The sequence below is a fragment of the Talpa europaea genome, assembly GCF_964194135.1.
Source record: "Talpa europaea genome assembly, chromosome: 14".
Lineage (NCBI taxonomy): Eukaryota > Metazoa > Chordata > Mammalia > Eulipotyphla > Talpidae > Talpa > Talpa europaea.
The window spans coordinates 14002485-14017704 of record NC_140082.1 but is presented as its reverse complement, the minus strand read 5'-3'; the positions used below and the strand labels follow the sequence as shown (position 1 = coordinate 14017704).

The window sequence follows — 15220 nt, the reverse complement described above, 5'->3', positions numbered from 1 at the left end:
AGAAGGACCGAAGTACACTGCTGAGGGGAGCAGCGGGCGGCAGGAGAGGTCTGCGCGCCATGTGGGACCCTCCTCTGGTGGCCGGGGAGCAGCCGGGGATCGAACCGGTGCCGCAGAGGCCGTGGGCAGCTTCGCAACCCAGCGCTCTACCGCTGCGCCACCTGGGAGGCCCAGTTGTTTTACTTTTCACTGAGATTACAAGGAGAAAATTCTACCTCAGCACAGGGAAACTACCTAGAGGCCATCAATCTGTCATTCAGTGGTCATTCAATCTGTCATTCAATGCCGTTCAATTCCTTTTTCTTTCAGGCCTTGAAACTTTGTAAGAGGCCTGGTTGTCTTTTCGACAAATCATGATCTGAATGGTAGTCACAGGCTAATTGTCAAGCATTGAAGAGTGGCAGGTGTGACGGGACTTGGTGAAGAGGAAAAAGAAAAGACATCTATTTTTTTTTTTTTTTTTTTATAAATTTTATTGTTATATTCCCCATACAATTGCAGCCCCCCATTCTGACCCCAATACCTCCCCTCCCGCCCCCGCTCCCGTAAAAGTGTCTCTGGTTCATAGTTTTTTGTTGATTTTGATTTTCACTTTCTTATAGTTATTCATTTTCCTGGTCCCTTATTTAAGTTTTCTAGATTCCTGCTATGAGTGAGACCATCCGGTATTTTTCTTTTTCTTTTTGGCTTATTTCGCTGAGCATGATCCCTTCCAGCGCCATCCATGTTGCAGCAAATTGCATGTGTCTATCTTTTTTGAATGCTGAGTAATATTCCATGGTATATATGTACCACATCTTCTTGATCCAGTCATCTATTTTTGGGCATTTGGGTTGTTTCCAAAGCTTAGCTATTGTAAACAGTGCTGCTATAAACATAGGGGTGCAGGTGTTCTTTGGAATTGATGTCTCTGTGTCCTTTGGGTAAATACCTAGGAGTGGAATTGCTGGGTCATATGGAAGCTCTATGTTTAGTAGGTCCAGAAATCTCCACACAGCTTTCCACAGTGGTTGGACCAGTTTGCACTCCCACCAACAGTGCAGAAGAGTTCCTTTTTCTCCACACCCTCGCCAACATTTGTTGTTGCTAGTTTTTTTAATATGTGCCATTCTCACTGGTGTAAGATGGTATCTCATGGTAGTTTTGATTTGCATTTCCCTGATGACAAGTGATGTTGAACATTTTTTCATATGCCTGTTGGCCATTTGCATTTCCTCTTCAGAGAAGTTTCTTTTAAGCTCTTCTGCCCATTTTTTGACTGGATTATTTTCTTTGTTGTTGTTGAGTCTCATCAGCTCTTTGCAGATTTTTGTGATCAGTCCTTTATCATTAGTGTTGGGTGCAAAAATGTTCTCCCAGTTGGTGGGGTTTCTCTTTGTTTTTGTTATTGTCTGAAAAGACATCTATTTACTTCTTTGTTGTGTAGGCAACACAAGGAGGTTTTAAGTCATAGGATGGCAAGTAGGCTTTGCCTCATAATCTAACCTAGTTAAACAACATTGCTAATAGACGAGAACATTTATCTCTGCCTCTCCCCTCCACCTCCGACCTTTCTTTGTGTTTTCTTTTTTAGGAATTGGTGTAGACTTGGTGTGCATGGGGGAACAACCGTTACATGCTGTCCCCTTATTCAAGGTAATTCGATTTGGGATTTGTTTACTAAAGACTAGTTTCCGGTGCCAGGTGATCTTGAGGATACCTAAAAAACAGAGAAGTTGGGGCAGTTCCACATCCTGCTTATTTTCTGGCTGATCACTGCACTAACTCTTTTCTCTCCAGCTGCATAATCGCAGTGCCCCTCGTGATTCTCGTCTGGGTGATGACTATAATATTCCTCACTGGATAAACCACAGGTGGGTGTGATCTTGATTCATAGCAGATGAAAAACTTCCTTGCCATTTTCTCTTCCTTGCCATAAAATCTTCTGTCAAACAAATGGGGAAACCAAAGTTCTAACATTTGCTGCAAGTTTTACTACCTGCACAGAAGTAGCAGTAATGTAAGAACACTCTAGTTTTAAAAAAAAAAACAAACATCTTTGGAGGAGTTATTTCCCCTATTATTCCCAACTCCAGCTATTCCAGCTCCCATGGACCATAGCAGACCAACCTATCTCATGCCCTGCAGGGTGTGGTGGAGCAGCATGCCGGGCCTCTAGCCGCTAGATGCCAACAGCTCAGATCCTTTAGTTGGATGTGACAATTTGACAAAAATGTCTGCAGACATTGCCATGTGTCCCCTAAGCAGCAACTCCTTGTCCTTCCTCCCCACTCCCATTGAGAATTGCTTCTTTAGAACAATATATTTTTTTATAAATTTTCTTTTATTTATATATTTTTTACATCATTGTTCATTTTTAAACAATGTTTGCTTTCCCCAACCCTGCAGGTGTAGTCCCCATAGAATTCCTTCACCAATGCACCCGTGCACCATCACCTCAGTCCCCTGAGCTCCCCCCTCCCTCCCTCTGATCCCTCTCCCTCCTCCTCCCCTGAAGGATGTCTCTGGTTTATGATTGTCTGTTTTGTCTGTTTTTGTTTTTTTGTGTTGTGTTTTGTATTGTTGTTATTTTTTGTATTGTTATTATTTTGTATTGTTATTATTTTTTCCCCCGATGTCATTGCTCTTTTCCTCTGATTCTTCATGTCTATTTGATCAAAACTAAAACAACTGACAAGTGAGGTGTCCTCTCCCACCTCTTTCATTTTGCATGGCAGACACCTGTATCTCACTTTCACTTCTGAACCTTGTGAACCCTAATTTGAAGGCCTTTCCACCTGTCCTCTCCCTTTCAAGTCCCTGTTAAAGATTCAGCCCCGGGCCTCTCCTGGTGGTGCAGCGGTTGGGCACTGGGCTGCGAAGCTGCCTGCAGCCTCTGCAGCGCCGGTTCGATCCCTGGCCGCCAGCGAGGGTCCCACGTGGCGCAACAGACCTCTCCTGCCACGCCCGCTGCTCCCCTCAGCAGTGTATTTTGTCAGTCTGCCTCTCTGCTCCCCGCTCTGGCTCTGGTGAATTCTCTCACCCTCCTGCGCTTCTGACTATACCCAGTGCTTGTATAAATAAATAAATCTTTAAAAAAAAAGACTCCGCCCCATCATCTGTCTTCTGTGAGTGCTTCCTCTGCTGCCCCAATAGCCAATAGCTATTTTCTCTCCAGTGCTTCCAGAGCATCTCTACCCTTCTCTGCATTGTCTGTCTCTTATTTATTTATTTATGTATTTATTTAAACAGTCTTTTTTTTTAAATTTTACTTTTTTAAAGATTTTATCTTTATTTATACAAGCACTGGGTACAGTCAGAAGCGCGGGAGGGTGAGAGAATTCACCAGAGCCAGAGCGGGGAGCAGAGCAGGCAGAAGGACCAAAGTACACTGCTGAGGGGAGCAGTGGGCGGCAGGAGAGGTCTGCGTGCCATGTGGGACCCTCCTCCAGTGGCCGGGGAGAAGCCTGGGATCGAACCAGCGTTGCAGAGGCCACGGGCAGCTTCGCAACCCAGCACTCAACTGCTGCGCCACCGGGGAGGCCCTGTCTTTTTTTTTTTTTTAAAGATTTATTTATTTATGCATACAAGAGCTAGGGTACAGGCCAGAGGTGTGGGGGGTGAGAATTCACCAGGGACAGAGTGGGGAACAGAACAGGCAGATCTCCTGAAATACACTGCTGAGGGGAGCAGCGGGCGAGTCAGGAGAGGGCTGCTGTGCCATGTGGGTAGCTTCCTGGCTGGGAATCGAACTTGTGCTGCAGTGGCTGTCAACAGCTTGATAGCGCTGTCTTTAACCGCTGCACCACCAGGGAGGCCCTTTCCTCCCCTTTTTTGACCTCTCTCCTTCCCCATCCCCTGTAGTATGTCTCAGTTCTGCAGTTTGCCTGCTAGTTTTGTCTTTTTTTCCCATTGCTGTTTCCCTATATTCTTCCTATTAGCGAAGCCATTGGTATTTTTCTTATTCCTTCTTGTCTTATTTCACTGAGCTTAATCCCTTCCAGCTCCATCCATGTTGCTGCTAATGGTATGAGTTTTTTTTTTTTTTTCCTTTATTTCATGCTGTAATGTTCTTAATGTGCTGCCCAGATCACTCCACAGTCCACTGGTATCTGTTGATACTACACCCCACCCTGTTTCCGACTTATGAGTAGAGTTATGATGGGAAGAGGAGATTGAATAGTCAGTGTTCAAAATCGCTTTACCACGAGTTAATTATAAGTAAAAGAGAAGCTTAAGCAATAGGGAAGGTGGCACTGCCTTTCCTCACTCATTTGCTAAACATGCCAGTATTGAAACTGGAGTCTCCAGTTTTCTTGTTTAGGATATGATTTTCAGAGATTTAATGGTTTCTTTTTTTTTTTTTTTTTTTAAAGATTTATTTATTTATTTATACAGCCCTGGGTATAGTCAGAAGTGCGGGAGGGTGAGAGAATTCACCAGAACCAGAGCGGGGAACAGAACAGGCAGACTGACAAAATACACTGCTGAGGGGAGCAGCGGGTGAGACAGAAGAGGTCTGTTGTGCCATGTGGGACCCTCGCCAGTGGCCCAGGATCGAACCAGTGCTGCAGAGGCTGCAGGCAGCTTCGCAGCCCAGTGCTCAACCACTGCACCACCAGGGGAGGCCCCAGAGATTTAATGTTTTCTGCCAACTTTTCTTGAGTGACACCTTTTATTTTCTTACCTGGGTTATTCTTGCTTACTATGTAGTTGTCAAGCAGTGAGCGATAAGGACTCTTCTTTGACCCACCACCACATCAAGGTGAAGAAATATCATGGTATAAATAGATTTAATTGCTGCCACAAGAAATCAGCACTGCACATGCTGAATGATTTATGGGGGAAAGAGAATAGAACAACAATTAAAAACATAGCTAAGGTTTTGTAGTAGTAATTGCCAAAGAAATTAGGAGTGGGGAGATCAGTGATGACTGAGATAAAAAGGCTTCACAAAAAGGTATTTTTGATCCATGCCTAGGATCTCAGCTATGTCTTGAGGTTTAGATTAGTAACCCTGTCTATTTCTCTTGCAGTTTCTACACATCCAAAAGCCAGCTCTTTTGTAACAGTTTCACCCCACGAATAAAACTGGCAGGAAAGAAGGTAGGTTTCACCCACCAGCAGGGACTACCTCACCCAATGTAGTTATTTTGGTCTTGACATACCCCCCATTTCTCCAGTGATCATGATTAACATTTAAGAACTATGTCTTAGACAAAATCAAGCCAAAATAAACCCTCGAAGTCTGACTAGAACTGAGGCTAGCAGAGAAAGAGGGGATGAAGAGCAGGGATTGAGGGGGTCCAGTAGACTGGTGGAGGGTTAGTCAGGCTTCAGTGGTAGGTGTGGTAACATACACTTGAGGAGTGAGAGCCTCTGTCCCTAAATCATTACACAGTGTTGTAAACCATTACTGCAATAAAATACTTAAAAAACAACAAAAAATAAATGTCTTAACTTTCCAATTTTGTGCATTAAATAAATTACTAGCAAGGCACCAGAGTGCAAGAAATATGACAGAGTTATTTCTGTTATGGTGTAACTGGTTTATTCAGATATGAGACTCCATTTAGATACCAGTAGGGACAAAGACATGGACCCACATGAGGAAATAGGATTAAAAAAATCACTTCTTAGCAGTATGTAAAGAAATGCAAATTCAGACAAGGGATGGGGATTCTTTTCTGGCTTACTGAATAGGTTTAAAGCTTACCAGTAATGCTAAAAGTATGGTGAAATTGGTACTTGTGTACCTGGTTGGTATAAAATACTTTTTTTTTTTTTTTTAAAGATTTATTTTATTTATTTATACAAGCACTGGGTACAGTCAGAAGCACGGGAGGGTGAGAGAATTCACCAGAGCCAGAGCGGGGAGCAGAGCAGGCAGAAGGACCGAAGTACACTGCTGAGGGGAGCAGCGGGCGGCAGGAGGGGTCTGCGCGCCATGTGGGACCCTCCTCCGGTGGCTGGGGAGCAGCCGGGGATCGAACCGGCGCTGCAGAGGCAGCAGGCAGCTTCGCAACCCAGCGTTCAACCGCTGCGCCACCGGGGAGGCCCTAAAATACTTTTTTTTAAATATTTATTTATGCATACCAGAACTGGGGTACAGGCCAGAGGTGTGGGGTGGTGAGAGGATTCACCAGGGATAGAGTGGGAAACAGAACAGGCAGATTGACTGAAATACACTGCTGAGGGGAACTGTGGGTGAGTCAGGAGAGGTCTGCTGCGCCTGTGGGAAGCTCCCCAGCCGGAGATTTAACACATGCTGCAGCCTGCAGAGGCTTCATAGTTTGCATCTTAACCCCTTGCGCCACCAGGGAGGCCCTGGTGCAAAGTACTTATGGAAAGCATTTCAGCTACTAAGTATCCAGAGTAATACAATCTTTTGTGCCATTTGACCAGATAATTTAATTTTTGACAATGTGATCTAAGAAAATCAGTGAGAATATTGTTTGAGAATAGGTCTTGTTCTGGTTTTATTTATAACAGTGAGACCTTGAAAATAATAGAAAATGGCTAAGTAAACTAGGAAAGGTCTTCTCAATGGAATATACTTGCAGCCAGCAAAAATGCCAGTTTTTGAGAACCTGAAAAGGTATTTTTGATGTACAATGAAGAGAAAAACAGGCTGTCAGGTATGTCAGCCTCACACCAGCTTGCTCTCACCTCTCTGCCCATTTCTAGCTGAGCTGAACTCTGTAAAATTTGCCCCATTGGGGTTGTGTTACATTGGTAGTATCAGGGCTACTTCTTCCCCTTTTTGGAGGGGATAGGTTATTGTCTGTCTTTTAATAGGGAGTTAATTTGAAGGACTGTGAAGACTCCTGAAATGGTTATTCAGGTAGTGAAGCGCTGGGAGACGGTATTCTGCCCACAAAGGGCCTCTGACTTCTGAACTTTATGCCTTTTCCACGGCCATTCTTGGCAAAGTGGGACATGGAGGAATTTCTCTGCATTATGATCATTTTAAAGAAAGAAATAATAAGTATTTTATGGAAGCTTAAAGGGGCCTAAAAAAGAATTATGTTTTTAAAAAATTAGTTCTTTGAGTTTTCTCTCCATTTCAGCAAATTGGATCTCCTGTGGAGGGCTCTGCTCTGGCAGGAGCACTGTGGTAAAAAGGTGGAGACAGCCAGGGTTTGGGGCCTCGGAATCTAGCCTTGGCAGAACAGACAGACCACTGGGTTGAGCAAAAGTGTGAAGAATTTGCTTGGCTTTTGGCTCTGCCACCTCTAATTGTGGGACTTTGAGCATGTCCCTTATTCTCGCTAGAACTGAATACCCTCCTCTGTAAAGTAGGATTTAAGCCCCCATTAGATAAAGCTGTGAGAGTACACAGAATATAAGGTGGAAAGTAAAGGACCTAGTGGAAAGTAAAGGGCCTGACCCCATGCTAGGTAGATGCCAAGTGGTAGTTCCTGTCCATCCGTCAGCGTGTGAGGGTTGTGACACAGTCTCTGCCTTGGAGCAACAGCTACATACTGTGTCTTGTAATACATTCTGTCCTAGCCAAGGAAGGAGTGATTAATTATCTATTTAATTTTACAGCCTGCCTCTGAGAAAGCAAAAAATGGCCGTGATACCTGTGAGTATTTTGAAATCTCTTTTCATTACTTTTTGAATGAATTGGCTCACCTTTAGCAACAAGGTTATGTGAGGTTCATGAAATGTTCACAGCCAGATTGGGAGACATAAATTCCTTTTGTGTGACCTCTGGACGATTTCTTAACTCCCTGGTCTATTTTTGTCCTATTAGCTACAAAATGGATGATGACAGAAACTTCATGGTGTTTTCTATGTTTCCATAGGCAATTATAGGCAGTAGGTAGAAAGTTTCAGAGTATTAAACATGCATATTAAAATGACATTTTAAAAAGTGGGATCACTGAAAAATGAAATACTATTATCACCTGGCATTTTTTTAGTGCTATCCTTTTTCTATTAATGCTTTGACATATAAGTCATTTAATAGACAACCTAATGAATGGGCTATTATCCCATTTTTTTTTCAGGGGACAGTGATCACTTGTGCCTTACAGATTTTGATGAGGACGCTCTGAAGGCATCCATTGGAAGTGTATTTTGATGACAGTTAATATTATTTGTGTATTTCAGCTCTTGGGACTCCAAAAGAATCTGAGAACGCCCTTCCCATCCAAGTCGATTATGATGCCTATGATGCCCAAGTGTTCAGGCTTCCTGGACCTTCCCGGGCTCAGCGCCTCGCCACCTGCAGGTTTTCTGCCACATTCACTTGGGGTGGATATAAAATTTGCTTAGGGACCTTCATGAGAGCAACCTTGAAAATGTTTTACATTAAATCAACCAAATGGAAGCTATACCATGTAGATTATTTGGGATTCTGTTTTCAGGTTCTCTGGTTGTCTAACTCATCCATTTTGTTAGCTGTGTTTGCTATGAAGTATTGTTCCCAACTAAGGAGAGCATTCTTCTGCTTTTCCTTGCCAAATGAAGCAATTCACAGATTCCAGAATCTTCTCACTGGACTGGAGTTAATATGTGTAGAGCACAGGTGTTAAGAAATTTATTCAATTACTACTTTTAAAGTTTGCTCCATGGTGTTTGGTCATATACTAGTTTTTAATTATAATTTAGTCAGGGTTACCAATATATTCATTTCTAGTTCTTATATCTGACCTCAAGCTTAGAGAGAAATATTTTGTTTTCTTCTAGTGCTTTATAGTTTTTTTTTTTTTTTTTTTAAAGGGCAGGTATAGAGGCATGCTTTATTTATTTATTTGTTCGTTTGTTTGTTTATACAAGCACTGGGTACAGTCAGAAGCATGGGAGGGTGAGAGAATTCACCAGAGCCAGAGCAGGGAGCAGAGCAGGCAGAAGGACCGAAGTACACTGCTGAGGGGAGCAGCGGGCGGCAGGAGAGGTCTGCGCGCCATGTGGGACCCTCCTCCGGTGGCCAGGGAGCAGCCGGGGATCAAACCGGCGCCTCGGGCGCGGGCGCAGGCAGCTTCGCAACCCAGCGCTCAACCGCTGCGCCACCGGGGAGGCCCTAGTGCTTTATAGTTTTGATTTTTATGCTTTATGGTTGCTATGCTTAGTTCATTCTGTAGAATTCTGTTATGAATGTGTGAAACAAAGTTCCAGCTTGCTTTTTTCCCCTCATTGACTAATACTATTAGTCTGTTTTCTACATTCCGTAAATATGCAAGATTATTTAAGCACAAGCAATTGGAAGAACGTTCCATCTCTTCACAATGTGGCAAGTGAGCTTGTGTTGGCCCTGTTATTATCTTCTGTCATTTCCCCTCATTTCATCTTAAGAGCTCTCCTAAAATGTTTAGAGTTCAGAATAAGTACTTTAACAACAGCTCCCCTACACATAGTGCTCTTCTTCTGAGTATTTAGCATCTTTTTTAAAAAGATTTATGTATTTATGCATACATGAGCTGGGGTACAGGCCAGGTGTGGGGGGTGAGATGATTCACTAGAGACAGAGTGGGGAACAGAACAGGCAGATCGACTGAAATACACTGCTGAGGGGAGCAGCAGGCGAATCAGGAGAGGTCTGTGCTCTGCAGAGGCTGTGGCTAGCCTCATAGGCTGCATCTTAACCCCTTGCGCCACCAGCGAGGCCCTTCTTCTAACTATTTTAAAATGCTTTCATAGATCAAAGTCTTTGCTTTTCTTTCTTATAATCAAAGTGTTATAGGACAGGGAGAGGGGCAGCCCAAACCCCGCAAACCTGCCTATTCTAAATGGGTTCTGCCATCCGCCGCATCAACAGAAAACATAGGAGACTTTAAGGGGAAGGAACTTTAATAAAACTAGGAAACAATACAGGAAAGGCAAATAATTTAGTTTCTAAATCAAGCACCCAAAGTTACCCGGCCCCTCGTGGGTAAAAGTCCATCCATATGGGATTGGCCCAGAGCAAGGCCCCAAAGCCTGCCACAAGTCTAATGCATCTTCCAGTGGGGACCCACAGAAAAGGGTCACAAACAACCGGACAAGCCCGGAAGGAAAAGAGCAAAATCAACATCAAGATAAAAGCTGCCATGGTCACTTCCCCACAGGTCTCACCCACATCTGTGTCACCCAGTCCACGACCAAAAGACAAGCGCAGTTTCTTTACGTGTCTCTAGGCTCCATGCGCCTCCTCCAGGTCTCCTGGCTCCATCCTGCTTCCTTCCTCAGTCTCTTCTTTTTTTTTTTTTTTTAGAGGCATGCTTTATTTATTTATTTTTATTTGTTTGTTTGTTTGTTTTGTTTATACATGCACTGGGTACAGTCAGAAGCGCGGGAGGGTGAGAGAATTCACCAGAGCCAGAGCAGGGAGCAGAGCAGGCAGAAGGACCGAAGTACACTGCTGAGGGGAGCAGCGGGCGGCAGGAGAGGTCTGCGCTCCATGTGGGACCCTCCTCTGGTGGCCGGGGAGCAGCCTGAGATCGAACCAGCGCCGCAGAGGCTGCGGGCAGCTTCGCAACCCAGCGCTCAACTGCTGTGCCACCGGGGAGGCCCCCTCAGTCTCTTCTTCAGCTTCTCCTCTTCCTGCTCAGCTCCACCCTCCCTTGGGTGGGGCAGGGAACCTCCCCCTTTCTTGGGGACCACCCTGTTACAAAAGAAGGCAGAACCTATTGTTTTTAGAGACCTAGGTTGTGTGTTCCATGAGGGCACAGATCAAGTTAATCAGTGCTCTATCCCCCACAGTGGGCTGAGCAACATATTGAGATAATGATCTGTGTAGTCAGCCCCAGGAGCCTAACTCTAAGTTCTTACTTCAACAGGGCCTCCTTCCAGGTGGCAAGAGAACAGCTCTGATGTGAGAGGCAGCCCTGTCAGTGGTGGCTGACGTTCAGTCTAGATTTTCGCCTCCCCATTGGGCTTCTCTCCTTCTGATCCTTCTTCCTACCACTTCCAGAGGTTCCCACTTTGGGAGTTTTATGTTTTAAAATAAAGGTATACCGGGCCTCCCCGGTGGCGCAGTGGTTGAGCGCTGGGTTGCGAAGCTGCCCGCAGCCTCTGCGGCGCCGGTTTGATCCCCGGCTGCTCCCTGGCCACCAGAGGAGGGTCCCACATGGTGCGCAGACCTCTCCTGCCGCCCGCTGCTCCCCTCAGCAGTGTACTTCGGTCCTTCTGCCTGTTCTGCTCCCTGCTCTGGCTCTGGTGAATTCTCTCACCCTCCCGCGCTTCTGACTGTACCCAGTGCTTGTATAAACAAACAAACAAACAAACTAAATAAATAAATAAAGCATGCCTCTATTTAAAAAAGAAAAAAAAATAAAATAAAATAAAGGTATACCTTAAAAAAACAAAACAAACTACCTTTTTAAAAAGGAAATGTTCAGGCATGCTCAAATAGAGAGACTGCTGTGATGAACCCTTAGTGTGTGTTTGACTTGTTTCATCACTTTCACCACATTTTAAGTTTTGCTTGAGTATTTTGAGATAAATTGCAGGCATCTTTTTTTTTTTAGCTTGTAAATATTTCAGTATGTCTTTGGCAAAGAAGAATTGTCTTCTCTGAATTTCCTATATACTAGCAGTTATCTCTAGAGGCTTGATTAGATTTAGGTTTTTTCCCCCCCTCTCTCTCTCTCTTCTGCGCACGCACGCGCACACACACACACACACATTTTTTCTTTAATGTGAGATTTCTTTGGTAGAGCTCTATATTTTCTTTTGCATCACTTTGTATCATGTCTGGTTACCCCATTTTCAGTGATAGGAATTGAATAGGTGGGATTACACCCAAATTTGCATTTCTTTATAGCCATCATCCTAGGATATTGGCCATTTGAGAACATCAGTCACGTCCCCCTTTTCTTTTCTTTTTTTTTTTTTTTAAAGATTTATTTGTATACGCATAAAAGAACTGGGGTACAGGGCCTCCCTGGTGGTGCAGGCAGTTGAGCACTGTGCTGTGAAGCTGTCCACAGCCTCTGCAGTGCCTGTTCGATCCCGGCTTGCCAGCAAGAGTCCCACATAGTGAGCAGACCTCTCCCTGTCTCGCCCGCTGCTCCCCTCAGGAATGTATTTCGTCAGTCTGCCTTTTCTGTTCCCCGCTTTGTCCTTGGTGAATCCTCTCACCCTCCTGTGCATCTGGCCTGTACCCTGATTCTTATATAAATAAATAAATCTTTAAAAGAAAGAACTGGGGTACAGGCCAGAGGTGTGGGGGGTGATAGGATTCACCAGAGACAGTGCAGGGGACAGAACAGGCAGATTGAGTGAAATACACAGCTGAAGGGAGCAGCAGGCGAGTCAGGAGAGTTCTGCTACACCATGTGGGTAGCTCCCTGGATGGGGATCGAACTCGTGCTGCAGTGGCTGCGGACAGCCTCATAGGTTGCATCTTAACCCCTTGCGCCACCAGGGAGACCCTACGTCTGCCTTTTCTTAAAGAACATCTCAAGCTTCTCAGGGCAAAGTACCTCCTACAGTATTTCCCATGCACAGATGACATTGAGGATTTTTATTACTGGTTTCTCACTCAGGCTGGTGACAGGTTTGTAGTTTTAACCCTAGTTGGGCCAACTTCTTCTGCTTGTTGGTGACTTGTCTTTCACATGTCAGGTCTGTGCGAGAGCGCGAGAGTCATAGCCGAAAGAGTGTCAGCTACTGTGATGTCTCGTCCAGCCCTTCCCTGGCCAGCCGTGCGCTGCCACCTGAGGAAGTAAGGAGCCAGGCTTCTGATGACAGCTCACTGGGCAGGAGTGCCAACATCCTGATGATCCCCCATCCCCACCTACACCAGTATGAAGTCAGCAGTTCCTTGGGCTATACCAGCACTCGAGGTCAGAGAGCTTCCTTCCTGCCTAAGGGATGGGGGTATGTGGCTGGTTGTGGGGTGATGTCCCTTATCTTAATTATTTCCATATCAGTGCAGTGAGTCTAAATAACCTTAACTATACGTGTGTGTATTGTATTGCTTTGCTCTATCCATTCTTCCCTGTCACTAAAACTGTATACCGTTCCACATGTTAATGAAAAGCTTTTCTGGGGCTTAGAGACAAAGATCTTTGCTTATTTCCTTATTTCCATTTGTGCTAAACTTAAAGCATCCTTTCCTGTCATCTGCTTTAAGATTTCTCCTGTTTACCTGACTTTCACTGAGGAGCACAGCACTGTTTTTCCTGTTCATCCAGCAGTACCTGCACTAGAGTATACAGGTCTTTCCTGTTTTTGTTTTTTTTTTCCCCTAAGTCTTTATTTTGAAGTAATTAATGGATTCATGGGAAATCACAAAAAAAAAAACCAGACAGGCAGGCCCCAATACCTGTCTCTCATTTTCCCCAGTGGTGACACCTTGCATAACTACAGTATAATATCAAAACTAAGGAACTGACATTCGTATAATCCACAGAGCTCCTGCAGATTTCCCCAGTTTTGCATACAGTCATTGGCGTGGGTGATGGGTGGGTATGTATTTTCATGCAGTTTTGTCACTTGTGTAGATTTCTGTAGCCACCAACACAATGAAAATACAGAACTGTTCCATCATAGCAGGGGCCTGAACAGGCCCCTCCCCCCTTATAACCACACTCTTCCACTGATTGATCTCCTTCTCTGTGAGTTTATTATTTCAAGAACATGGCATAAATGGAAGCATAGCCCTCCTGACTTCTGATCACTGATTTAGGAATGTTACGTGCACACAGTATGTAATCCTTCCTGTTGCCCTGGAAGGATTCCCAAAGCACAGAGAGTGTTTTCCATGATCCAGAATGTTGATGGGGATGCCATTAGCCCCAAGGGCCTTGGGACTATGGACCAGGGCACTTTTATCTACTGGACACCGTTAGGCACCAAGGACCTAGGAAAACTTTGGTTACTGAGAAAAAGGTTTTTTACTGGTTCAAAGAATTAAAAGGAAATTCTGAAGGAGAAAGGAGCAGATATTTAATTATGTGAGAATGGAATATAACCTATACATGTTCACCTACATATTCAAAAAAGTTTTAATGCATTTGAAATTAGGTTAGCTTTTTCCCACCTTCTGAAGGTGGGAAAGTTTGCATGGTAATACTCCTATTTTGCTGAAAATATTCTTGAAGAGTCTGTAACAGAAGCTTTATTAATATTAATCTTTTAAAAACCTTTGTTATTCTAAAAGCCAGATCTTCTCTGAGGAGATAATAGTGTACTTAATCCAAATAGCTTTGAAAGTAGTGTTTATAAAAATTAACTGACTAGTAGAATTGATTTCATTGTCTTTCGGTGATATTTTGGAGTTTATTGGAAAAGGCAAAAAGCATTTCACTGGAATATGTGGAGGCCCTTAGTTTCCTAATTAATTGTGATATGTAAGAAGTCTCCCCATGTGCAGTCCATGTAACATAGAAACACTTCCCTTTTCCCTACATATATTTTCCCTTAGTCCCGTTTCTCACCCTAAAGTATGTACTCACATTTTGAGTTGTTTTTTCTTTTTATTTCCATAGCTAATTAGACCATATTCTTTTTTATTTGGTAAGCCAGAGCATCAGTTCACTAATTTGCAGTGAAAAATGTAACTCATGGAATGTATATCAATTTATGGATATACATTAACTCATGTATATCAATTTATGAAATCAATATAATATACAGCTTCTTTGCTAGGCTTTGGGTTGATATGAGTGGATAAGACAGATTCTTTAACACCATGAAATTTGCTTCTGCTGCTGCTGGACCCACTCTTTTTTTTTCTTTTTTTTAAATGGTGTTTGTAGATCCAACTGAGTCTTGTGTTTTATTTATTTATTATTTTTTTAAGATTCATTTATTTATTTATACAAGATTGATTGATTGATTGATTTTTACAAGCACTGGGTACAGTCAGAAGTGCCGGAGGGTGAGAGAATTCACCAGAGCCAGAGCGGGGAGCAGAGCAGGCAGAAGGACCAAAGTACACTGCTGAGGGGAGCAGCAGGCGGCAGAAGAGGTCTGCATGCCATGCGGGACCCTCCTCCGGTGGCCGGGGAGCAGCCGGGGATCAAACCGGCGCTGCAGAGGCAGCCGGCAGCTTTGCAACCCAGTTCTCAACCACTGCGCCACCGGGGAGGCCCTGGACCCACTTTCTAACCTGGGTCATTGCTTAGTGACTATGGGATGTACTATGGGGAGCTGGTGGTGGATGCTGCATTTATCCACAATAGGGACCAGTCAGTCTGACACTGGATTGGACAGGTTGAGTCTAAATGTCATGCCATCTCCTTCCCGGTCAAGACTAGATACCCTCATTTCTTCATTTTTTTTTCCCAAGATTTTTTTTTAAAAT

General features: G+C 44.0%; 1 protein-coding gene across 11 annotated transcripts in view; it reads left to right on the top strand.

The window, feature by feature from the left end:
• DEPDC5 (DEP domain containing 5, GATOR1 subcomplex subunit) overlaps window positions 1-15220 on the top strand; it is a gene marked incomplete at both ends in the record, with an annotated part of 106522 nt that overhangs the window by 32590 nt on the left and 58712 nt on the right. For all 11 annotated transcript variants that reach the window (XM_084253264.1, XM_084253257.1, XM_084253256.1 and 8 more), the window contains 6 exons: window positions 1574-1635; window positions 1780-1853; window positions 5016-5085; window positions 7531-7567; window positions 8098-8218; window positions 12535-12755. In XM_084253264.1, the coding sequence (XP_084109390.1) occupies window positions 1574-1635; window positions 1780-1853; window positions 5016-5085; window positions 7531-7567; window positions 8098-8218; window positions 12535-12755 (585 nt within the window). The remainder of the gene's footprint in view (window positions 1-1573; window positions 1636-1779; window positions 1854-5015; window positions 5086-7530; window positions 7568-8097; window positions 8219-12534; window positions 12756-15220) is intronic.